The 26,734-nt window shown below is 34.3% G+C and overlaps 3 protein-coding genes across 9 annotated transcripts in view; 2 read left to right on the top strand and 1 right to left on the bottom strand.

Annotated features, from left to right (window-relative positions):
• The window catches only part of LOC111058118, a 158,591-nt gene extending 156,389 nt beyond the window's left edge, over positions 1–2,202 (top strand). For 2 of the 3 annotated variants that reach the window (XM_039427370.1, XM_039427377.1), the window contains exon 16: positions 1,347–2,202. The gene's annotated coding sequence lies outside the window, so the exon portion shown is untranslated. The remainder of the gene's footprint in view (positions 1–1,346) is intronic. The other variant, XM_039427373.1, reaches the window with a different exon arrangement.
• Positions 2,203–12,237: 10,035 nt separating this feature from the next.
• LOC111063943 lies at positions 12,238–18,184 on the bottom strand. 3 transcript variants are annotated; one of them, XM_039427347.1, is made up of 4 exons: positions 17,639–17,839; positions 17,586–17,593; positions 14,875–15,289; positions 12,238–13,374 (listed from the first exon to the last, which is right to left on the bottom strand). In XM_039427347.1, exons 1-4 carry the CDS (start codon positions 17,728–17,730, stop codon positions 13,350–13,352), a joined length of 540 nt encoding a protein of 179 aa, XP_039283281.1. In that variant the 5' UTR covers positions 17,731–17,839; the 3' UTR covers positions 12,238–13,349. The 3 variants fall into 3 exon arrangements, with proteins under 3 accessions (XP_039283281.1, XP_039283285.1, XP_039283273.1); XM_039427351.1 differs by lacking the exons at positions 17,586–17,593; positions 17,639–17,839 and adding an exon at positions 18,165–18,184; XM_039427339.1 differs by having other exon boundaries at positions 17,586–17,845.
• A 434-nt stretch (positions 18,185–18,618) lies between these two features.
• The window catches only part of LOC120351137 (gastrula zinc finger protein XlCGF17.1-like), a 34,259-nt gene continuing 26,143 nt past the window's right edge, over positions 18,619–26,734 (top strand). Inside the window, exon 1 of one of the 3 annotated variants that reach the window (XM_039427334.1) lies at positions 18,619–18,793. In XM_039427334.1, the coding sequence (XP_039283268.1) occupies positions 18,774–18,793 (20 nt within the window). In that variant the 5' untranslated portion in view covers positions 18,619–18,773. Of the gene's footprint in view, positions 18,794–19,954; positions 20,122–26,734 lie in introns of those variants that run through there. The other 2 variants (XM_039427330.1, XM_039427321.1) reach the window with 2 other exon arrangements.

Raw genomic sequence — 26,734 nt, 5'->3', positions numbered from 1 at the left:
TTTCGAATCAAATTATGAAAAAAATATATTTTCTCGATTAATTAGACATTAAATTGATTATTTTATCAAGGAAATAATAATTATTATCAGATCAAATTTAATGGGATGAATTGAGTAACAGCTGTGTACAATCAGTGGCAAAATTGAGAGACTTGGCAACGTTTTTCTCCTATCTTTCTTCACTGCCATTATAACGTTGACCTCACTCTAGGTTGTCGTTAGCGTGAGAGGAGCTTGGTTGTCGGGTACGATCATGACATCCAGACCCCTCATATCCAGCAGGGGATCGGCTGGCGGGGAGCTTGGTTGTCGGCGACTATCAAGCTCCTTCGTTCCAGTGGGAGATCAGCTGTCGGGGAGACTAGTTGACGGCAATGGTATATTTTGCCAGGGGATCTACTGACGCTTGTGATCGAAATTGCGAGGAGCTTAGTTGTGGGAGACAGGTTGGCGGCGACCCGCTACAGAATTGGACAATTGGAGTTGTTCCCATCACTGCAGCCCGTATTAACTCGTTATACAATGTTGCCACGTTGAACCATATTGATGCTTGCTGGGCTCAAAGATGATACATGGTTCGTATTGCTTCACCCGCGGCAGCGGAAAATTTGAACGGTTGATACCATTTGTCTTGACTTTTTACTATGGTGAGGTCCACGTTATAATGGCAGTGATTGAATAGCAATGGTATTTTTTTTTTTTTTTTTTTTTTTTTTTTTGAATGAATGAATGAATTTTATTTGCCAAAAACAACATATAAACATTTAAACATTGAGAGAAATGCCAAACCGTCGAGTTGAATCTTAGACCTCACTTCGCTCGGTGAATTAACAAAATATTTCATCTTAATTATGAAAATTCATTATGAAATTATTGAAAAATATAATTTCTTGCTCAATAAAATATAATTGATATTTTAAACGTGAATCAACAGTTAATGTTGTATCAATAAACCTGTATCAGCTACCGTCTATAGAAGGCATTGACAATAAAGAGGATCTGCAACGTTGATCTCCTATATTTCTCCATTGCCATTATAACGTGGTTGATCTCCTATATTTCTCCACTGCCATTATAACGTGGTCCTCACTATAATAATAAAATATTAATTTATGGAACAAAATGGAATAATGAATCTTATTAATTATTAAATTTTCATCGAAATCACAGGAAGGACAGTGTCCATGTCCAAGCGCCTTCCTGCAGCCACCCCTGAATACGATGTGTTTTGTCCATGCATGAGAGATCTTTACATGTATTTCAAGAAATACTTTTGTGTAAAATGATTTGATTCATTTACAATATTGAGCAAATTTTTAATGGTGTTTTTAAATGTTTTGTTTCAGTAGTGACACTTCACACACCAACCGAACTGATCCCATGCCAAACAGTCGATAGAAAGCAATTATTTATATAACTTATAAGTATAAAATAATGTAGCAGTTGTGTGTAATGTACGCAATACAATAGATAATGATGTCCGAGCTTATTCTTAATTATTCTTCTTTGAAAATAAATTATCTGTGATAATAGTTACAATGATTTTCTATTAATAGATACTGTGATAATGCTAGCGATAATTATTGAAATAGAATTGGTATTGTTTGTGTATTTATTTTACTTTCAACAAAGTATGCCACTTTTAAGTCGAAGAGCAAAATCTCTATTGTTGCAATAATATAAGAATCAAGAAACCCTGAATAGAATAAAAATATGTAATTCGTAGTTTATCATTTTTAATTCGATTCATGGAATTTTGTTTATTTCTCAAAATTATTTAATTCTGTATCAGGGTAATTAACAACTAAGTCAGTTATTCTTATGTAGAGTTGGAAGCTATTATTTTGAGTTATTTATTATATTGTTGTTTTTTTAAGAAATTAACTTATAAGCCACTCTGTGAGTTTCCAACAGTCTTATTGCAAGTTCTTATGTAGAGTTGGAAGCTATCATTTTGAGTTATTTATTATATTGTTGTTTTTTTAAAGAAATTCTTATAAGCCACTCTGTAAGTTTCCAACAGTCTTATACTTGCAACCGTGTTGTCTTGAAAGCAATAATATTACTTATTGACTAGTAGAAATAGGGCATATTAAGGTGCGTACAGACTTATGCGCCACGAACATGCGCATTTCACTTTTAATCAGCTGATATGTCATGCCTATTATATCTGTATCTTACTGTTTCTGTAAAAATACAGATAATCTATAATTATTATGATAGGAAGAACATTATTATATTCTTTCGCCTATCATCCTTCTGTCTCTTTTCTTCTTCTTCTTCTTCTTCTTCTTCTTCTTCTTCTTCTTCTTCTTCTTTCGCTCTGTAACATTTTTTTGTGAACATAAAAGTGTTTTACATTTTTCCTTACAAACTCTATCAGTGTAGTACCATGTACCTATGTCAACGCACAAACCTGGGTTTTGCTGGCTTTGTCAGTTTGAAAACTAGTTATTTCTAGTTTAAGAGTCTAATGGCCGGTTGCAGAGTCGTCACAAAGTTAAAATCAGGCATTTAACTTATTTATGTAGCCATAGTAACCTATAGTAGCTAATAGTGTTTAAAATATGTGTTTCTCTTCTGGCTCAAAATTTTGCAAATTTACTCACAAATTTCCAATTTGTAGAGATTTGAGTGAAATATTTTTGTTTTTAATTAGTTTATAAATATCAACATTTTCAGTTTAGTCATTAGTTTTGAAGTGGAAATTGGACTTTTTGAAGTGAGAGTGAAATCTTAACCTTATTCTTTTTGAAACTTTTATTTGTGAAAATTTGGGAGAAGACATATTATATTATTTATTATAATTATGATTTGTAATTGTCAATGAAATAAATAATAAATAAATAACTCCACTTTTCGTTGCACAGATGTCAAAGTAAACTATAGCTCCCATAAAACTGAAAACGCCCAATTAGAAACATGATTTCGTTGCAGAGTCGTCAAATAGAGTTTATTTATGTTTCCAATAGCTAAAACGGTCATTTAAGTTATGGGCCCGAAGTCGTGCTGTTAAATCCAATATCTACTCCCACCACATGCATTTTAGAGGTTGTGATAGCTTTTTTTGAAAGATGTTTACGAAAAACCATCTGTATATAAGTAAATTATTTTTCTCTCCCTACGTTTTACAAGTTGTTTATAAGCTCCAAATCGCTATGGCACCAAATATGGTGAGAAATCTCGCCAAAAGCCAAGAGTCGCCATATTGTTTATCAATTTTATGTGAGGTCTTTTAGGTCTGTTCACAGTGATGTCGATTAAAATGTTCTCCGATGCCAAGACATTGGTTGGATAGAAGCATGTACGGAAAAAAAGTGAATAGAGCTGCAGTGTGACTTATGTGCGATGCTAATTCGAGATATAGCTAAATGGGCTTCCGCAAACGACTGTATAACGACCAAACATTATTTTATGTGAGTGATTTTAAACTATGTATCACATAGCTATGCTTGCTTTTATGTAACGACTCTGCAACCGGGCATTAGTATTGATTGGAATCTTATTATGTGTTTCTTGCTTATCTATTATTTTTATGACTCATACTTTGTATTCATTGTATTGTTTTCAATTTGATGAAATACATTTGAATTTGAATAAATAATAGAATCGTCTTAAACATGTACGGGATAGGAAATTCACGAATGACGCATCATCTGGTCTCAGAAATATTTCTAAAATCTGTTTGAACCTCCTGTGATTAAGTTGCCTCACCTCAATTGGAAGCCTATTCATCAATTTAATTGCAACATTCGAGGGACTTTGATCAGTTTTATGCAGTCTGCTTCGTGTTACATTTTCTGATTTGATCTTGTATTATAAGAATGAATTACATTTCTCAACTCCATTTTCTTCGGATTCGCTTTCAGAAATAGTAAACATTGCAATATATATAATGAATATAGAGTTAGAATGCGAAGACCTTTATAAATATCTCTACAATGTTCCCGATTCCGCGCCCTGGCGATGACTCTGACAGCCCTTTTCTGCATTATGAAAATGTCTTGTGCTTGTGAAGAACAGCCCCAGACTATAAGGCCATATGAAATGTGTGGATGAAAAATACCAAAATAAGCGTGACGTAGTCCATGTTGGTCCAGCTCCCCACATAATCGTTCAAGGGCATACTGCTGCTCAAACTACTTTTCAGAACAGTTCACAAAAAGATAAATGTTAGAGAGCGAGAGAAGAAGAATAAGGAAAGAGACAGAAGGATGAAAGGTGAAAGAATTTAATGATCTTCTTCTTCTTCTTTGGCTGTGCCTTATCCCATTTAAATGGGGTCGGCATTCCTTCCTCTTAGTCTGCCTCTCCACAAAGCCCTATCCAATGCTTCCTCTCTCCTCCAACCACTCTCCCGCAAGTCAGCCGCTATTCTATCTGCCCACCTCATCCTAGGTCTACCTCGTCCTCTCACGCCATCCAAAACCAAATCCTGCACTCTTCGTCCAACATAATCCTCCTCCCGTCGCTGTACATGCCCAAACCACCTCATCCTTGTCTCCTGCATTTTCTTTCCCAGTGGTCCAACTTTTACAGTGCCTCTGATCAATTCATTTCTTATTTTATCTCTTCTTGTAACCCCACACATCCATCTTAACATTCTCATCTCAGTCACTTCCATCTTTCTTTGTTTCTTCATGTTTCTTTGAAATGGGTCATGTTTCTGTTCCTTAGAGCACAACTGGCCTCACAACTGATCTATACACTTTTCCCTTCATTTGACAATTCACTCTCTTATCTCAAAGAACACCACTCATTTTTCTCCAGTTCATCCATCCACAATTTATTCTATGCTGTATTTCCACATCAAGCCCTCCATCTCTCTGTACACTTGAACCCAGGTACTTAAAACTTGCAACTGGTTGGAGTTGGTTCCCTTCAAGCTGTAAGGGTAGCTCATCATTGTTTCCCAATACCATGTACTCTGTTTTTTATCGGCTAATTTTCAGTCCCCTTTCTTCCAAAGTCTTCCTCCAGCTTTCCAGCCTTTCTTCCAACTGATCTTTGGTAGGTTCACAGAGCATGATGTCATCTGCAAATAGCATGCACCATGGTGCTGGCCTCTTGACTGCAGCACCCACGACATTCATGAGCAGATCAAACAGATATAATTTAATAGTATTCTTCTTATCATAATAATTATAGATTATCTGTATTTGTACAGAAACAGTAAGATACAGAGATATAATAGGCATGACATCAGCTGATTGTGAAGTGCGCGTGTTGGTGGCGCATAAGTATGTACACACCTCAACTCAGTATTTGTGAAAACAAAATTTTTCTCTTTCAACTGTCACCATTCCTTATGAATAACATCACTGCTTCCATTTACCTAATGCTGATAGTTGAAAGTGAATTTCTCTATAGAAGAATAATAATTATTTAGTAAGTTTGAAGTTGTTTGATAAGAGTGTAAAGTATGTAAATAGCTAATAGATGCACTGTAATCTTTTGTAACAGTCAATCGCACATTGCAGAGTGTTGAACTTATAGGTTGGAATAAATTCAGGAATTTATTCTTAAAATTTAATATTTCGCCAAATTCTTGTACCAAGTCTTGTGTAGTAAATTTGACCCAATTTTTGTTGTTCTTGCCACACTACATGGGAAACAGCTGATTCTTTTCTCGTTGATTGTTCATTCATACTACCTTTTTTATTAGGGCTACATTCAATAATATTATTATCAAGAAATGAAAATGAAAAATCCAAGTACGGTACCCTTTTTAAAATATATTTTTTTAAATTCACTCAAATGTTGAAACCTATTGTGAGTAAATTATTTTTAAAAGATGGTACTTTGATTTCTTATTTCCATTTCTATAGTTTGGTTACAAACACGTCGATTTTTGGATTACGATTTTTATAAGGACTACGTCCTAACTCTATCAGATTGAACATAACTTGACAAACATATATAATCACGTAATTAGTTTGCCAAGTTACATTTAATCTGAATTTATAAGGACGACAAAAAATTGTACGTCCAAAAATCGAAGTGTACGTAGATGGCTTTATACAGTAAAGCTCCTCATTTATAAGGTACCGTACATCGATTTTTTATTTTAATTTCTTGATAATTATTGAAAGTACCCCTAATGTAAAAAGGTAGTATAGTGAAGCCCTGCACACACACATCGATTTTTGTTCGTACGGTATTTTGCCGTCCTTATAAATTAGATTAAACAGATGATTTCAAACAGATGATGTTTGTCAAATTCCCTTTAATCTGATAGAATTTACACGGACGACAAAATATCGTACATCCAAAAATTGATGTGTGTGTAAATGGCTTTATACAGCAACGATGGTTGAACGCTTTCAGATCTTAGATCCAACTATTTCTTATTCACCTACGATAAAAACACATATTTTTATATTTATCACATGATTTATTCATCATATCCCATGATTGGGAAAGAAAAAATCTGGTGTGGCGCACTCACACAACTTTCCTTGCAGTTATGAAAATTGATCACCTGACGCTAGTGTTCCCGCGCATCTCAAGTCTACTATTCAAAGATTTGAGCCAGCTGGTGACAGAGCAATAACGCTGGAGACACACGAAGTCTGCTATCTCTTCATAGTGAATAAATCATTTAATAGAATCAACAGTTTGCAATTGTATAATCACATTTTCTCGAATTTCCAGCTTATTTTTAATTTTAGGTGACAATTTTACTAAAAATTAATAATTATTGAAGAGATTCTCATGCTCAATCTTTTCCACTCATTTTTTTTGTTTAAATTGTATCTGAAGCCTGATAATTGAGAATCTAAAATCAAACTTTGCATAGATGGGGCGGAGCTCCTGAAATTTTTACGGATATGGGACTTGTGGCAGTTGATAGAGCTTATCGATGTCTATTACAGGTATAACTTTAAACAAAATCGTTGGAGCCGTTTTCGAGAAAATCGCGAAATACCCTGTTTCTGACAACATTTTCGACATTTTAGCCGCCATCTTGAATCGCAAATGATCAAAATTGTTCGTGTCGGATCCTTATATTGTAAGGACCTTACGTTCCAAATTTCAAGCCATTCCGTTAATTAGGAGATGAGATATCGTGTACACAGACGCACATACACACACACACACACATACAGACCAATACCCAAAAACCACTTTTTTGGACTCAGGGGACCTTGAAACGTATAGAAATTGGGGTACCTTAATTTTTTTCGGAAAGCAATACTTTCCTCTCCTAGCAGATCTCGTGTGTATCCATCGTTATTGTCACCAGTGAGTGCGCCACATCAGAATTTTATAATGGCAGTGTTCGATTAGCAATGGTATTGCTATCCTTGTCTATCATTCAACAAAGCGGATAGTGCTACCTCTTTCTCGCTTTGCTCTGTTGCCGAATTGTCTTTTAACAATATTTAGAATTGATAATTGATTAACAAAATATTTCATGTTAATTATTAAAATTCATTATGAAATATAATTTCTTGCTTAATGAAATATTTATTTTTTAAACGAGGATGAACGGTTAATATTACATCAATAAACCTGTATCAGCTACCGTCTATAGAAGGCATTGACAAGAGAGAGGATCGACAACGTTTTCCTCCTATCTTTCTCCACTGCCATTATAACGTGGACCTCACGTTATAGTAATCATATAACATACAATTTATCTGTTTTTATCTACAAATTTGCATACAGTAGTCCCGATTATTTATGTAAGTAGTGTGGTGAGGATTACATAATATGTAATATTATTACATGACATACATTTAGAATACATAACTTACCCGGGAAGGTTTTAACGTGTAATTCAAGTTAACCTTTTTCGGACCATGTGTAACCTTATCTAAATTTGGGAGAGGAATAGCACAAGGTTACCTTATTTTTTCTCTCCCTATAATTTTGATGATGTACTTATTGTATGAATCTATAAAGTATGTATAAAAGTTTGAGATTTCAATTAGAACGTCTCACCTTTCCACTTGTTTAAGTTTCTCAAGAAATTCTCAAAATAGACACTACTTGAGCTATAGACCTGAGATGTTGAGGAACTGAGACTCCCCCTAATAATAATTTCAGACCTCGTTTGTAAAAATTTATTAACATTGAAAATTGATGGCTTGTCCTGTAAAGGTTTTTCTTGCATACCGCCCTATACTATTTTCTTGGATAATATTAGGATAGAATTCGAGCTGTAAATATTCAGTGTTCAGAACTGTTACTAATCATTATTAAGATGAACTATGAGACTGCCGTAATTAGCATGTTTTGAACTTTTATTGTTTTAATGTAGGCCTAATCATATTGTTTCAACTCAACAAATTGGACAATTATTGCAAGTACAAAAGTAATGTGTACGATATTCGAATCGATGTTTTGAATTTATGTAGTACTAGTTAGTAATAATACTGATTAATATTTTTATGTACGATATAAGCTATGTATTCAAATTTTCGATCTAGCCTTTCTAAAGGTATCAAATCAATTGCCTAGTCTTAAGTATTTTGTATAACCAGTACGCTAAGTACTATGTACCGTACCGTACTTTATTCAATTAGAATTATGAAAATATCGCTTGTATCTAATTTAAATAACAATATCATCGAGGTGTTTCAAAATTGTCTAATGTTTAGTTGTATATCCGAAACCCTCTGATTTTCAATGAATTCCTGTTCTGTTTGGAATAAAATGTAATATTGTTGGTCTTATGGAAGATTTCACGGATTGACTGACTGAAAATGCGTGAACGCAGACATAAGAACCAATGGTTTTCTATTGTTGTTCAGAAAACAGAAAGCGGGTGTTTTCTTTTGAAGTTTGGCAGAATGTATTGTTTAACTTGACTCTAAATTTATTTTCAATTTCATCAAATAATTCTATACCTAACTATCATGCGTAGGCACTACCTCCGTAAACAAAGCCGTAGTGCATTCGTGTGACGTCAGCACAGGTAGGGCTCCTACACCAATAAAAATTCGTTGATTTCAGCTGATATATATCAGCTAGTGTTTTTATTGGTGTAGGAGCCCTACCTGTGCTGACGTCACCAGAATGCACTTTGGCTTTGTTTACGGAGGTAGTGGCGTAGGTCTGTAGACAATCGTAAGTAAGTGATATGTATTTTGTGGAATATTTACTATAGTGAGGTTGAGGTTCACTTTATTATAATGGATGTATCTGAGTGTTGCTATCTTTGTCTATCATTCGACGAAGCAGATAGCGCTATCCTTTTGTAGCTCCGCAACGTTGCCTGATCGTTTTATAACAATTTAAAAATGTAATAATTAAAATACTCAATCTCGAGTAATATAAAAAATACCATTTTAAATTGATATAAATTCATGAAATTACTTGGAAAAATAGTATGTCATATTTTCAATTACATTAGCCTATTCAAATAATTTCAACATTACAAACTTCTTAAGGTGCGTACAGACTTTGGCTCTGCTCCGCAATCGAACGTCACTCGAGCAGATCGATTGATGATCGACCGGGGAGCAAGAGTGGAACGCGTGAAGAACTAACATCTCCCGTAACGTTCATGATCGGAGCGTGTTGGAGTCACGTATATCTGTACGCACCTTTATTCTTCACACTATGAATGGAGAAGAGCAGGCATTTAACTCGAATCCTGCCTAAATCTCATCCGAATTTCAAGTCAATAATTATTGTAAAATAAACATAATTGAGACTTGATCACATCAGCTGATGATGTGTGAGCACACACGAAAACATGCTCCTGTAAAATGCTAATTTCTATTAAAATAAAGTGGATTTTTGACTACATTTCATGTCTCTTCAATAATGGGAAAGTTTCGCAACATCAACATTCACGCTACAAACTAAAGTAAAATAAACTGTTCAAATAGCATTCATTCTTAAGCCGTGTCCACACTAAACAAATAAATGTTTGACATAAATGTTCGGCAAACATGTTTGTTGAGGAGCTCAGGAACAAACATTTAAAAAGTTTGGACAATCATTGCTTGTCAAATAAAAAATTACACTGTTTTTCCAAACATTTTCAGAGTTGACAGCTGTAAAACCTGTTCTTCCCACTTACAAATATTTTGTTTGGTGATGCGTCCACACTGGCCACGGGCAAACATTGTTTGTCAAACATAACTATTAGTTCTGTGAACACTAGACCTCACGCAGTATTCTCATCCACAAGTACCTGATTGAAACTATAGACCTTATGTAAATACAGCAATAGACTGGCTTCTCCACACATCTGTGTAATCACTTGTCAGCTGATTTATGATGAATAATTCTATTGTCCGATTTTCACTCTAATATTGGCGTATGAAGGAGGCTCCTTTTTCCTTTTATATTATCCTTGAAATGCTAAATTTCCAAAAACCTTGTATATATGTCGACGCGCATTTAAAAAAGGAACATACCTGTCAAATTTCATGAAAATCTATTACCGCGTTTCGCCGTAAATGCGCAACATATAATAGTATATTTCAAATATCAAACCGTCGACTTGAATCTTAGACCTCACTTCGCTCGGGTCAATTTTATACTTGGCAAATAGCTGTATCCTTCTCTACCTCCACACCGTTGCCAAATCGTTTCTAGACCAAGTAGAAATATAATAGACTTCCAAAATATTTCATTTGAATAGTCAAAAATTTATTATCAGATAAACTGGGATAACTTGAATCATGCTATCTATTCTAGAAGGCGGTGGAAATACGAGACTTGGCAACCCTGCAATACTATTATTTGTTATGTGGTTCTCACTATAGATTATGAGCTCAGACAATACCAAAGTTGAGAAATGAAGGATTTACGAATTATTCCAAAAAATTAGTGCATTCTGCCAGCTTCCAGAGGTCACTTTCCTCTAGAACTTCTAGAAAATGTTTCCTTATTTTGTTTTTAGAGTATTCTTATGTGACTAGTCTAATGTTATATCAATACGGAGTTATTTTATCAAAAAATCTTACTAATATGAAATTAAAATTGGTTACTATTATATTATTATTAGTAATAAACTAGTGTGGACTTAACATATGTGTGTAGTCTTTATTTCACTCCAATGTTATGGTCAACGGGCGTAGAAAGTATGATCAAAGAAAGAGACGAGAATCCATTTCAAGTCCTATACTCAAAAGCAAAATTATGAACTCCAGAGTCTAAAACCAGAGTTTAGTTGAGTCCTCGACTACGTTAACGCCCTGGCTCGAAAAGCTAATTTTCGGACTCCAGAGTTTAAAGCTGGATAAAGTCTAGAACTTAGCTACATCCCGAGCTCGGAAACCGGCCCTATAAGAAGTAGTGTTTCGCTGTAAATGCGGAACATATACACAAACTTAACCTTCCGGCAGTCGCGCTGTTGTAAAAAGTAGGTACAACAGTTTCAGTTTTTTTGCTGCACAAAACTATTGAATGGGGTGGTGTCAGTGCATGAGTCACCTATGCATTCCAAAACTTTCTCCCCATCACTCCACTGTGTTGCAGTATAAACCAAGCAATGGTTCAGTCTATAGGTGCCATTTAGTCGCGACAGTGCATAAGTCGCACTGTGCATAAGATAGGGAAAGACTGTATACGGGGACTGTAAACGAACCAATAACACAGAATTGATGGCTTTGCTTGATGTACCTTATTGGGCTATGAAATGGTAATCATCCAAATGTTCATAGGCGTAAAATAATCCAAGAACATGGGAAAAGTAATTATACAATTAATTAATATGTTTTGACAGTAAACAGAGTACATAACACTTGGAAAATTGGATGTTGTACAAAATACAATGTGATTGAGTAGGGCGCAACTACCGGAAGGTTAAAGAAAAATGTTCAGAAGTAGATGATGTATATAATGATATTGGAGTACGTATGAATTTGCCATAAAGATATTCTATGCCATTCACAAAATGGCACTACCGGCAAAGAACAACTTGTGCGCCGGCAGTGAGTTCGAACAACTAGGTACAGCAAACATGTCAATAGAATTCATATTATCCTTAAAATGTAAAATAGAATAAAAACCCAAAAATCTTTGAAGAGGGACATTCCGGTCATGAAAATCTGTTGCCGTAAATGCGGAACAGAAATGCATATGAAAAGAAGAAAATCATAGAGTATGATAACATTTTTTCTCAATAGCTTACAATGCAACTTAAATATCGTCAGAAGCTAACAATATTCACAGAAATAATGAAAAGTTTGCATCGTTTCAAAATGCTTCATGAGAATGAAACTGAATGATATTTTTGTGCTCAATTTATAAAAAAAAACAAATACTTCTTTGAAATCAATTTAGATTTTGATATATTTGGAAATGCCTATGAAATAACAAAACAAGACACTGAAATCTAAAAATAACATTACAGTAATCAATTCAAAAGCAAGGAACTGAAAATAATAATTTTTGGGTATATTTCTGGTAAAACTACTATTACTATTTCTGGTAATAGGGTAATATTGCAAGACTTTTATCATATTTTTACAAACTGTATATCAAAACTTATTCTAATACTATCTCATCTATAACCTTATCCTAATTCAATACTCGATTCATATCTCAAAGAAACTGTTTGTTACAATTTGTACAAAATTCAATTGCATAGTGAATTTAACACGTCGTGAGTCATTTAGAATTAATTTCTAAAATTTCCCAGTTGAGTAGTGCACAATTAGAAGGGATACAGTTTTTTGAACAGAACTAAATAAAACAATTTATCCTTAAAACAAAACATAACTAAATAAAACAAGAACAAAACTTGAAAGTTATTAGAACAAGTTAGTATGAAGATTCTCAATTTTGTCAAGTTACGGTACCTATATATTGCACTGTTGCTACAATTATTGTTACTCTAATTCAAAAAACAATAAGATTTTATGAGGAAACATTATTTGCACATAGTATTATTACATTAATATATTTTTGACATGTTACAAGCGGTACAAGGACTTAAGATTCATTTTAAGGTATTTGACATGATAAATACAGCTGACTTAGTTACCATATAGTTTGTTATTTATCGTTAAATCTCATTTTATCATGTTCCATCTCTAGAGTTCAATTCTGTCAATTAAAGCCTATATATTTTGATCTAAATACTTTTTTATTACAATTTAATTGACAGAATTCGAAACCATGAGAAGGAGAAGACAGGTCAGTGAAGTGCAACCTAATGTTCATCAAAATACGGATCTTCCGAAAATATTAAAACCAGAAAAGTTGGTAACAGATACGGAATCAAATACTGCGGCCTCTCATTTCAAACTACTTAACGCAAAAAAACACGGATGAAGAACTTTGTGAGGCGAAGCAAACATGATCCACAAAATCAAGAAGTCGAGGTTCTTCATGTAAATCCTCAGGTTGTCCTTGTACGACTTCCAGATCGATGAGAGATTTTAGAGAACGTTCGAAGACTGGCACCTGTAGGGGGGAAGAATGACATGATAAATACAGCTGACTTAGTAACCATAGTTTGTTATTTCTTGTTGAGTCTCATTTTTACTTTCCTTGCCCTATTACCATAGGTGAGGAAAGTATTGCTTTCCGAAAAAAATTAAGGTACCCCAATTTTTAAATTTCTATACGTTTCAAGGTCCCCTGAGTCCAAAAAACTGGTTTTTGGGTATTGGTCTGTATGTGTGTGTGTGTGTGTGTATGAGTGTATGTGCGTCTGTGTACACGATATCTCATCTCCCAATTAACGGAATAACTTGAAATTTGGGACTTAAGGTCCTTTCACTATAAGGATCTGACACGAAAAATTTCGATCAAATGCAATTCAAGATGGCGGCTAAAATGCTGTCAAAAACAGGGTTTTTCGTGATTTTCTCGGAAACGGCTCCAACGATTTTGATCAAATTCATACCTAAAATAGTCATCGATAAGCTCTATCAACTGCCACAAGTCCCATATCTGTAAAAATTTCAGGAGCTCCGCCCCAGCAATGCAGATAGGTTCCCAATTATCAGGCTTCAGATACAATTGAAACAAAAAAAATCAAGTGGAGTAGATTGAGCATGAAAATCTCTACAATTAATGTCCAGTAACATTTTCACCTAAAATTGAAAATAAGCTTTAAATTCGAGAAAATGTGATTATTCAATTGCAAATTATTGTTGATTCTATTAAATCATTCACTATGAAGAGATAGCAGACCTCATGTGTGTCTCCAGCGTTATTGCCCTGTCATCAGCTGGCTCAAATCTTTGAATAGTAGACTTGAGATGCGCGGGAACACTAGCGTCAGGTGATCAATTTTCATAACGGCAAGGAAAGTTGTGTGAGTGCGCCACACCAGATTTTTTATCATGTTCCATCACTAGAGTTCAATTCTGTCAATTAAAGCCTATATTTTGATCCAAATATCGGTCTTTTCTATTACAGTAATCTAACAACAATACCTCCAGGTTCTATCAGAAATTCTTCAAATTGATACCAAAATTATTCATAATATGTGAATGAACTTGATTCGAGAATAAACCTCTGTCAACAAATAGGTATAATTTAACTGAGAATAATATAATACATGAGAAAATTTAAGTAATCACTAAATTTATGGTGATCACAAATATCAAGATTTGGAACAAGATGGAGCGAGGGAAGGAAAGCTAATATTTTCAAGAAAAGAAAACTGGTTAGCGAATATGAATCATCAATTTATAATACAGTATTTTAATACGCGTCTTCCACCTAGTAATTTTCATTCTCATTCGAAAATGAGTTTATGATTGAACATAGAGGCCGCCAACTGGAAAATTGAAATTCACCATTTCAAATGAGAAAAATTTCGCTTTAAACTTGTGAACTGGTTAAACTGGTTCACTTTTTGAAGAAATACAATACGAAATAATAACTCTCTCTCAATACCAAAATTTTCAACTTGAAAAGTATATAAAACTCGACAATTGACGAGAGTATTACCTTGCACTCTTATGTGGCCATATTAATTTGCCCACCAAAGCGTTGCATTGGGGGCATTTGATTGGGAGGGGCACACCCTTATCATTGACATCAGTCATAATTTGATAAAAATTGCGCGTCTCAATGAATGCCACAACGCAATCAATGCAGCCGATCCAATGGCCACAGGGAACTGCCACCCTGGTGGCCAAATTCGTGAGGCACAAGCTGCACCTTACGCGGGTGGGGTACTCCTCGTGTAGGGTAACAGCCTCCCTCTTCATCACGTCCTTTTCCAACTCTCTCCTCTGCTGCTTGACAAACATGGCAGGAGGACATGTTTCATATTGTCCCAGATCACACCGCACAGCTTCCATACGGTAGTTGGTGAGGTCCGGGCCTTCGTAGAGCTTTACTCCTGGGACGTATTCATCATCTGTAAATTGATGAGAATTGTTAGTCTTGTTGATTTAGGGCCGGTTTCCGAGCTCGGGTTTTAGGTAAGTTCTAGACTTCAACTGGCATAAACTCTGGAGTCAGAAAATTGGCTTTCCGAGTCAGAGCGTTAACGTAGTCAAGGACTTGAATAGACTCTGGAGTTTAGAGATCATGTTAGACCCTTGAGTTCATAATTTCGCTTTCTGAGTAAAGGACTAAGGCTATAAGTCCAGGACTTGAATTAGATTCTCGCCTCTTTCTAAGTCATGGATTTATCAAAAATCGTTAAGTCCAGGACTTAAAACAGCGTGATTTTAAACCCTCGACTGGGGTACCTAGGGTTCTAGACTTAATCACATGAGCAGACGGGTGTTGTATTTTGTACAACATCCAATTATCCAAGAGTTATTTATACTCTGTTTACTGTCAAAACATTAATTAATTTTATAATTACTTTTACCATCTTCTTGGACTATTTTACGCCTGTGAACATTTGGATGATTACCGTACCATCTCATAGCCCAATAAGATACATCAAGAAAGCCATCCATTCTGTGTTACTGGTTCGTTTTCAGTCCCCGTATACAGTCTTTCCCTATCTTATGCACTGTCGCGACTAAATGGCACCTAAAGACTGAACCATTGCTCGGTTGATATTGCAACTCCGTGGAGTGATGGAAGGAAAGTTTTGGAATGCACAGGTGACTCATTCACTGACACCACCCCATTCAATAGTTTTGTGCAGCGAAAAAACTGACACTGTTGTACTTTTTACAACAGCGCGATTGCCGGAAGGATGAATTGAATTTTGGAAAAACTAGAATATTGAGCATAAAATAAAATGGAGAATGGACCATTTTGAATTATTTGAAAATGTTTTATTTCGTCAATTATAGAAATGAGGAAATAAAGATCATCATAAAAACAAAAAGCCAATTTTCTGACTCCAGCTGTTTAAAGTCAAGAACTTAGCTGAATCCCGAGCTCGGAAAACGGCCCTAAATTATCATCGACATAAAATTATTTAAAGACGACTCCTATAGTCTATGAATAGACACCGGGTTGGAAACTAGTAGTTATGTGAACAGTAGACCTCACGCAGTTTTAACGGAGCAATCACAATTCATTTATTGTTTTGGAGCAGATAAAAAGCCAAATAGATGTCATAGAATACCTAAATTATTTGGATTAGTCCATCTAGGTTCATAATTTGTAGTTTGCAAGTTCATTTTGGAATAACATTGTATCCGAATTATGATGTGTAAAAACTAACCTTATTTTACGACTGACATAACCTAAAAATGTTCAAGAAAAATAATACAAGTATTACCTTGGAATTTATAATCAAATCTGAATGTTATAAATCAATGTCATATTGAACATATTAATAATAATAATAAAATATAACTATAGATAAATAAATATAATAAATAATTATTATAACAAAGGTAAATTATTATTCTATTCTTTTTTTCAAAACAAATACGTTTTCAAACTCAATAGTCTAATGAAATTTATATTCCAAAATCCCTGTTTAGGATCAATGATCAAAAATAGCATAACGTAAAATAAAATCTTTATTCATTCACCTTTCAAAGGTTTTGCTTTGAAGAGACCTACTATTTTTACAAAATAGTTTGGAGAGCATGTTCATTTCAATTATCCCGCTGCAATCAGCTATTTTCGTTTTTGCTATAACGCCAACAATACAACAGCAAAATATTGTGAATTTCCCTCATGTAGTCCTGGACTCAAATAAGTCGAGAACTTAATAGACCCCGGAGTTCAGAAGATAAAATCGTGACTCAGAAAGTCAATTTAGACCTGAGCGCTTATTTTAGTCCTGGACTCTTCAATTCCAAAACTCGGAAACCGGTTCGAAGTTCTCGACTTATTCAAGTCGAGGACTTAACGCAGTAAACAGAGAAATTCTCAATATTTTGCTGTTGTATTGTTGGCATTAGGTCTATAGCAAAACAGCTGATTGCAGCCGGATAATTCAAATACTCTCCAAACTATTTTGTAACAATTAATTTGTGAAAATACGTTTTAATTTTTTTATTATGTAGGTCTATAGATTTAAAGCAAAACCTAACCTTTTGAAACATGAATAAAAAATAAACATTTCATTAAACACTCTTATTCGTAGTTGGTTCACTTTGGCAAAATAAAAAAATAGAATGCATTTCACATAACCTAAAAATAATGAACACGAGATGAAAATGTTTGATGGAGTGAAACCTAAAAATAATGAACACGAGATGAAAATGTTTGATAGAGTGAACTATTCTCACCTTCACTTTCATAAATTAAGTAATCGTCACTGGAATAAAATGCAGCAATTTCTGTTTCTGAATAATTACTATCTTCATCTTCCATGGCTTCTGATGTGACCACACTTGAAGCTGCCTGAACCAAAATCTGAGTAGAAGAAGCCATTTTGAAATTTTGAATGGTTGTTGGTTCAGTCTGCCATAAGAATTTATACTAAATTTTCCTGTTTGCAGAATGAAAAGCTGCAAAATTTCCCTTTATAACAGCTGTGGGACTTGGTCACAGAGAAGGATTTTTCCTTCAAAAAGTACAACAGTGACGTCACGCATCGTATTGAAAACTTTCAGATTGTGTCTATTTCAGATTCATGGTGTTTTTAGGTTATTTCTAGCTACGGGCAAAAACGATATATGTTAATTTATTATGTGTTATGTGATATCGGCTTCAAAGTTATAATGTGTTTTGAAAATAATAAGGTACGGTAGCCTACAAAACTAAGTTAATTTATTGTCGTGCTGCAATGAGTTCACTTACATCATAACCAAGGATACTAAAACAGTTACAACTTACAATATTTATGTGTATAAATTTCAACTTACACATGAAAAGATATTCCACTTTTTTCATAACAATTTCAGTGCAATTAGCCTATATGCTGCGCATGAGATTACCATTTCCATGAATAATAATTACATAAATAAATGATAATCTGCTTTGGAAAACGTATTATCTGAATAAAATTATTATTATTATTATTAAAACAAGCTATGTTTAACAACAATGTCTATACGATGCGGAACGTCACTGTTGTCACGTCAAGGTGGGCGAATTTGGCAGTAGATGTTGACTTCGACTTTTAGTATGAATATACAATTGGCCGTGTCTATTCTATAACTGGTCTAAGATTGAACCAAAAGAAACATACATCTACTGATTGAGTCAGAGAAGAAAAATTGTTTAGGCACAGGTTTAGGATTTAGCACTATGAAAAAATAATGGATAGCAACACCAATGTTAATCAAATACTGTCTCACTATAATTCTCCAACAGATGTTGGATATAATTTTCCGATATACTTTGGTCTAATCAAGTCTACACGTATGATTTTAGTTCTCGTTGACCATTGCTCATACTCTTGAGAATAATATTAGCAATTTTAAAATTTAATGGCTAGTCGCGCGTGTAAATACAATTTGTAGATCCAGCGCATGCGCATTACTTATCAACGGTTTGTATCCACAGCCACACCACAGTAAAAACCATTGATATATATAGTTAGATGACTAAGCTATACCATCAAGCGTTTGGAAGCATGATGCCTCCTTCATTTTTCGTCGCCATTGAATATCGGGCAAGAAGTCAGGCGCCCAGACAGACTTATATGGGAAAACATCGACTTTCATTGCGTTATATCTTTCGACATACTTCATGGATTTCAATATAATTTTTTTCAACTTTTCATCATTTCCATTACCATATGATACAATGATTTGTTCATTGAACTTTATTTTTAACTCGACCAAACATCTAATTTAGTGAACCTACGTCACTACAGATTTTGATCCATTCTATTAGCAAATGAATCTCATTTTACAATATTTTCCTATTACCATGTATTTAGGATATGGAAAATAAAACATTTATTATAGATCGCTAATATTACTGTATATTCTATTAGATGGGAAATAATAATAAATTAACCATTATCACAATATTTCGTAAAACTGTTTCTCATTCGTTTTGCAACTTAAGTATAGGTACCTAACTATACTCTATACTCCTTATTTGATATAAGATAATAAATTAAAACATATTATAAGAACGGGAAAAATGAAACAATAGCAATGATGAAGGATTTATAGACAATTTTAGCAATTAATATTCTTTATAATACAAATTTAGCATACAATATTTTCATAGTTCACAAAATATTACAATATAAGAACAAATTAATGGAATGGAATATGATACCATATTGGATCTATGGAAATAAAATATTTATTATAATATTACCGAGACTTATATTTTATTACTTGGCAAATATGCTAATGAATCAACCTAAGCACAATATTCCTTGAAACGATCATTTGGCACTAGGCTTAGCCTGCATGAAACATGACCGATGAAAATATAAAAATAATTATGTATGAAAAGAAATATTTTCATCTGGCACATGCAGATTCGTACATCCATAAGCACTGCATGAAACTACCATACTTTGAATATTTTTTGTTGCTTCGATAAAAAAATATTATCATTTGAAAAAGGCTCTTTTTCTACACAGCGAATACAAATACCCGACTTCTTGCCCGAAATTTCTGATAGCTACACTAGCGCAGTGGCATCATAGCGGACTTCGCTCTTCTTAATCTTATTCTCTATTTCAATGGTAAAAACTGAAATTATTTTATCTGTACATGTAGGCTATCTATCACATCTACTATTTTTATTGTTTTCTTAACTCATTTTTACATACTATTTATAATTTAATTGGCCTGGTGAAGTGAAATATAACAATTATTATAAAACATCTTTTAAAACCAAATAGAAAAAAACGTGAGTATCTATGTTTTGAGGTTCTGCAATAATATTGAATAAAAATTAGACCAAATTACGAGCTGTAGAATCAAATCAAATAGGCCTACAGTTAATTTGATAAAGTTCCCAACAAAGTAGGCACCTACTTGATACTTATGCTATTTATTACTACTTAATTCCTAATTTAGGTCAATCGTTAACATCATACCGTAATTATCAACCATAGGCTAAGGCTATGAGGGTAAGAAACCACATAAGCCAGAGCTCAAATACTTCCTTTGCTAGTGTAAATTGAATATCTTTTGAAAAAATTGCATAAACCTAAATTAAGTTATTATGTAGGAGTTCAAACCTACTCAGTGTGTTTGATGTATACCTGCTTCTATCAAACTTCTACCGTATCTTCGCCACTCCAATAGGCCTATGTTTTTACTTAATTGAACGGTAACTTGCATCCATTCTATTCTACTTCAACATTCTCACAGTATTACTATTATGATACTCCCAAATCCGCCGATCTACTTTTAATTTATTGTACAAAATACTACAATCATAATATAGGCCTAATTATGAGATTGAAGGAAAACCTAGGCTGAGCCTGTACTATTTCTCACCAAAAATGTTGATAAAAAGTTGATTTTGTCCAAAGTTTGAGGTTATGAAAGTAACTGCTTCGTCTCTTGATTTTTGGTCCAGGAATAATGATTTGAAGATTTTGAATTTTGAAGGTCAACATAATACTATGTCTTGAACCTATGTACCTTTTACCTGACCAGGTGTAGGCCTACGTAGTCCCAGTCCAGTCAAAAGGTCCTATAGTGAGGTCCACGTTATAATGGTAGTTTTTGATTAGCAATGGTATTGCTATCCTTGTCATATTATTCATTCATTCATTCATTCATTTATTTATCGTCACATTACATCAATTTCTGAGTAACACTCATTTGACTGGTGACATGTCAATACTAGAACAAAATTATATCTAAAAGACTTAGTTCTAACTTCTTAAAAGTAAAATAAATAAATACACTCTATGATGTATCTCATCAAATTCACATGGAAATGAAAGTCACAAAAAGTTAAGTTACACTCTACAGCCCCTTTTCACAAATTAAAATTCGGCAGCAGAGTATAGGGCTTTCTCTACTAGCATTTTTCTGACTGTTAGTTTGAATTTGTTTATTGAATCTAGATTTCTGATGGCTGCAGGTAATTTATTAAAATAACGTATTCCAGAGTAGAATGGAGTTTTTTCTAGAGCTGTGTGTCTATGTACTGGAAAAGCAATGAGACTACTATTGCGTGTATTATACCCGTGATTATCTGTGCAAAATTGAAATTTATCTAAATTCTGTTTAACAAAAACCAACAATTGATAGATATAAATAGATGGTAGCGTTAGAATGTTTAGGTTTTTGAAGAATGCTTTGCAAGAATCTCTTGATCTCAATCCACAAATGACTCTTACTATTTTTTCTGGATTATAAAAATTTTACCGCTATCAACAGAATTTCCCCAGAAAATGGTTCCATAGCTTAGATATGAGTAGACATATGCGTAGTAGACGGCCAATAGGGTGCTTTTGTCTAGTGAGTGAGAGAGGGTGAGAATTACAAAATAAGCTTGATTTAGTTTTTTTGCAAGGACCTGAATATGCTCCTTCCAAGTAAAACTCTGATCTATTATAAGTCCCAGGAATTTTGTTGAAGAGGACACTTCAACACTGTCTTCAATTATTGGAAGATGTACTCTGTTCACTGCTGTTTGATTACGAGCAGAGCTAAATTGAATAAGATGGCTTTTATTATAGTTTAACGATAGACCGTTTGCTTCAAACCACTTTGACATTGCTGACAGTGCACTCTTCAATTTACTTGCAAGAGTGATGTGATCGGGGCTTGTTGCCAGAGCAGTTGTGTCATCTGCATACATAATTAATCTTATATCAGGTGCAGCACTTGTCAGATCATTAATATATACTAAGAAAAGCAAAGGTCCTAGTACGGATCCTTGAGGGACTCCATTTGGGACTAAAGCATATGAAGAAGATTTAGCGGACAATTTATCTCTCACACATTGTTGCCTGTTATAAAGGTATGAGCTGAACCATTTTAGAGCGGTGCCATGTATTCCATAATAGCTTAACTTTTTCAGTAATATCTCGTGATTCACACAATCAAAAGCTTTTGACAGGTCACAGAAGATGCTAGCAGCATGTTGCGACCTGTCAATCGCATGCGACATAACCTGACAAATTCATAAATTGCACCTACAATGTCCTTGCTCCTACGGAAACCGAACTGATTCTCATTAAATAATCCATTATTTTCAAGATGAGCAGTCAACCTGCTTGCGACCGCCATTTCATATACTTTTGAAAATACAGATAGTATTGCTATGGGTCGAAAATTTCCAAAGTCCTGTGGGTCTCCCTTTTTCAGAAAGGGTAGCACACTGCTGTACTTTAAGAGATCGGGAAACACTCCATATCTAAAAGACTGGTTGACTAGGAAGGTTAAGGGTTTAGCCAAGTTTACAATACATTTCTTTAAGAGGAAAGGAGGGAACTCATCCCATCCAGGTGCCTTTGATGCCTTCATTTTTTTCATTAGATTAATTATTTCATGCTCTGTGACTGGATTAAATGAAATGAGAATATTATTTGTTTCTGGTTGCTTTCTACAATAATCAAGAGCTGCATGCATGTTGATATTTAGATTGAGTGTTTGGCAAATATTAGCAAAGAAGTTGTTGAATGAGTTCAGTGTGGTTTCTATAGGAGTTTTTTCAAATACTTTAGATAGATTCAATTCTTTAGTGTTTATGCCTGTTTCTTGCTTAACAATTTTCCACGCCATTTTTGTCTTATTGTCAGAATTTTTATTCTATTGCTGTTGTATATTATTTTCGCCTGTCTAATACATCTGTTCAATATTTTTTATACTGTTTCACATATTCTCTGAATTCAGAGCAGTCACGTGATCTGCCTTGCATGTGTAGCTCCCTGGCCCTGGCACATGATCTACGTATTCCAGATGTAATCCATCCCTTATCACAGTTGAGTAATCTTTCTTTTGTATGAGGTTTTCGCGGGAAAGATTGTTCAAAATATAAGATTACCATTGTGTGAAACTTATTGTACAAAATATTAGGGTCGGAGATAGTATCACTCAATTGAAAAAGCGATTCCCAGCTCTCACTTGATAGAATGGTGTTGAAGAGATCAATATTATTTTTCGAAAATATTCTTATTGTTTTAAAGGTTTCTCTTTTTTTATTTGTATTTGATCTGTTTCGGTTGCAAGAAGTAAGCAGTTTATTTGGAATGTCAACCAGTTGTGCTGTGTGATCAGATAAATCATTGTCAATGATTGTACTATTACACTGTCGTAGGTCAAAATCGGAAGCTACGTTGTCGATACATGTTCTAGAGCCCGGTGTAAGTCTAGTCGGATCATCTGTGTAGTGCAGGAACAAGTTATAAGATTGTAATAAATCTAGGAATCTGGATCGTGCTATTGATTCCTTCATATATCTATATTGAAGTCACCTGAGAGAAGTCTTTTGTATTTGGGATACTTTTTGAAACAGAATTCTAACAAATTATTCAATCTTTCAAAAAATATGTTCAAGGAATGCCTGGAATTGTTAGGAGATCTATATATGCAAATTACAATTAGATTAAAATGCTCGTTAATTTTAACTCCGCAGCACTCAAAGTACTGTTCAATGTAAAAATTCTGAAAATCAGGTATAGCTTCACAAGATAGACTATCTATCGATAGGATACACGACCCTCCTCTTATTTTTTGCTGTCTGAAATTGTACGAACTTAGGTTATATTCGTGAAATCTATGTAGAAGGAAGAGGTTGTTTTCTCCTACCCAGTGCTCGGTTAAACAAATAATGGTAGGCTTTTTTTGTAAACTGGCAATGAACAAATTAATCTCGTCTAGCTTGTTATTCTGTATGATACCTGAGTATTCCAGTGAAATACACTGAATGAAACCTCTATCATATCCTGAGAATTGAGCATATTATTAGTACTATTATTATTGGCATCATCATTATTATCATACCTATGATAATCACTACTATCATATATTACCATCACTATTATAACCGTATTATTATTATTATTATTATTATTACTGCTATCATTATCATTATTACTATTACTATTGTTATTATTATTTTCATCATTATTATAATTACTTTTACCTTCATCATTATTATTATCATTATTATCATCGTTATTGATATCATTAACACTATTATTACCATGGTTTTCATTATTATTGCTATTGTTATGACTATTATCATTGGTATGTGAATCTGAATGAGTTACATCTCTCTTGCTTCTAAAAAATTGTTCCCATTCACAAAAACAACACTAGAGTCATTATCATCACCACCGGTATGAATGAGCTCAGCAGATGACTGACAGTTTGTGTCCAATTGTAAAGATTCACTCTCTCTCGTATCCCGGCACTCTGCACTATCGAGAACAACAGCAACCAAGTCGCGATTCATCCTCTCTTCATCTGTCGAATTATTTGTGGCTGCACACTGAGATGTAGGGGTAGTATTGATTCTGCTAGGAGCTTCAAAGTGGTGTATTACTGGTGGCCTCCGCCATGAAGTTGATCTTGAGAGAAGTCTCTCTATCAGTGATGAGACAAGCATCTGTTTTCCTTTACTGTTAAAGTGGAATCCGTGTTTCGTAAAATGTCTACTGTGCATGATTTCATTTATGTCGAAGAATTCAACGTGATTTAATCCAATTGCCACTTCGGAGATATATGTATTAGCCGCTTCAATATTTTTGTAGTATGTGTGAGAAAGTGGTATATCACGTCGCAGAGGAATGCTTACAAAGACAACGTTAGTATGATTGAGATTTGAAAGCTCATGTTCTAGGTGTTTGTAGATAGTATCGACTCTGCCTCCAGCTACATCATTCGCACCTGCCACTATGATTAAGCAGTCTTCCTTCCCCAAACCGTTCCCAATAGAGCCGCAGTTCACAATGTCCAGTAAGCCGGCGTTGGCTTTGCAGATTCCAAATACTTCAGTTCCAGTAAGACGATTATTGGTTATAATAGCGAGATCTCTGCTATGACTATCACCATAGAAGTGGATTTTCCTATAGGGAACATGTGCATTGGTTGAGAGTGAGTTCACTTGGTCGGTTGGAGTCGAAGCTAATCTAGTTGGATTGAAAGAGGTTGAGCGATTCTTAGAGGTGATTTTTGTGAGCATTTTTACTTGGAGTTGCAGAGATTCGTATTTGTTGGTTATAGAGTCATTAAGTTCATTGATTTCCTTGATAATAACATCTTGCTTCCGTATTTCCTCTTTTAGGTCCGCTATCTTCTTTAACGCAGAGTTCTCAGAAAAGTTATCTTTTTCCGGTTGCTTGCTTTGTGAAACACTCGGTTGATCATCTTTAAGATTCTGTATCTCTTGAATAAGTGCGTTCCGGTGAATTAGCAGCTCATTAACACGAGTGACTAATTCATCTTTCTCCTTCAATATTAAATCATCTGTTTGACATCCTGTGCTACATACTTGAACTTTCCGGTTAATTATTCTTGAGTCGAGTGACAATCTTTGAAGGGTAGCCGTGCTCTTAACTTTCTCAATTTTCTCATTTCCTTTGTCATAGATCTTATCATTATTCATAATATTCGTTGGAGTAAGAGGTATCGGATGATTGACATGCTTCACAGTAGAAATTTTTATTTTTCCTAATGTTGAATCAGTCGTAATTGTACCTGAACAGCCCTTATGAATACATCTCCACACTATATCGCCGTTGATTAGAGGATGGCTTCTTCTATAACATTGTTTTTCATGATATATGCCTATGGTATTTCTTGGAGTTTTGTAAGTAGTGACTGACATATTATTATTTTTTTTAATCACAGATATACAGCAGGTAGGCTATCAGATAGTACGGTATTAGATTTGACGAAAATAGGCTAGTATTGTCTTCGGTACTATTGACATTAGAGTTCTGATAAGAATCACAGCTAAGCTCGACGGTAACGGTCAAGATAAGACACCACTATTATGCAGTTCTTTGATCACTAGTAATAATGACACAAATGGACAGGAAGCACCTGTGCAATGTGATACGCAGTTGGAATTGTAAGCTTTGTATCATCCTTTCATTCAAAAAGGGTGAGAACGCGCAACAGCAGATACAATTGGGTGAAGCAACAAGTATCAAGCGTAAGGGAGCTTCCGAAATTGTTTGAAAGTCTATTTTACAGCACTAATATTCTCTCGCAGGGTTGAGAATTATTGAGGTAATTTTGTCTGTGAGATTTAGTCAAGTCGGGTCAAAGTCCAGAATTGGTGTTTCAACGATACTTTCCACAGTTCTAGTCCTTGTCATTTAATAGGTTAGATCACTAAAAACACGCTCGAAAATAGATGAAGGGCCAAAAACTCACTCTGATTGATCGCTGCCTTCAATCATGACCACAGATGAAAGTTCACATGTACTTTAGATGAAACTAGAATCCCGAAATTAGTAACAAATGAGAAAAATAACACGAACAGTCTCTAAGTTAAACTTCATGCAGCCATCAGTGCAGTGATAATTATCTTCAAATTATTATCA

Source organism: Nilaparvata lugens, chromosome 1 (assembly GCF_014356525.2).
Source record: "Nilaparvata lugens isolate BPH chromosome 1, ASM1435652v1, whole genome shotgun sequence".
Lineage (NCBI taxonomy): Eukaryota > Metazoa > Arthropoda > Insecta > Hemiptera > Delphacidae > Nilaparvata > Nilaparvata lugens.
The sequence above is the reverse complement of the archived record's forward strand: the minus strand, read 5'-3'. Positions and strand labels throughout refer to the sequence as shown.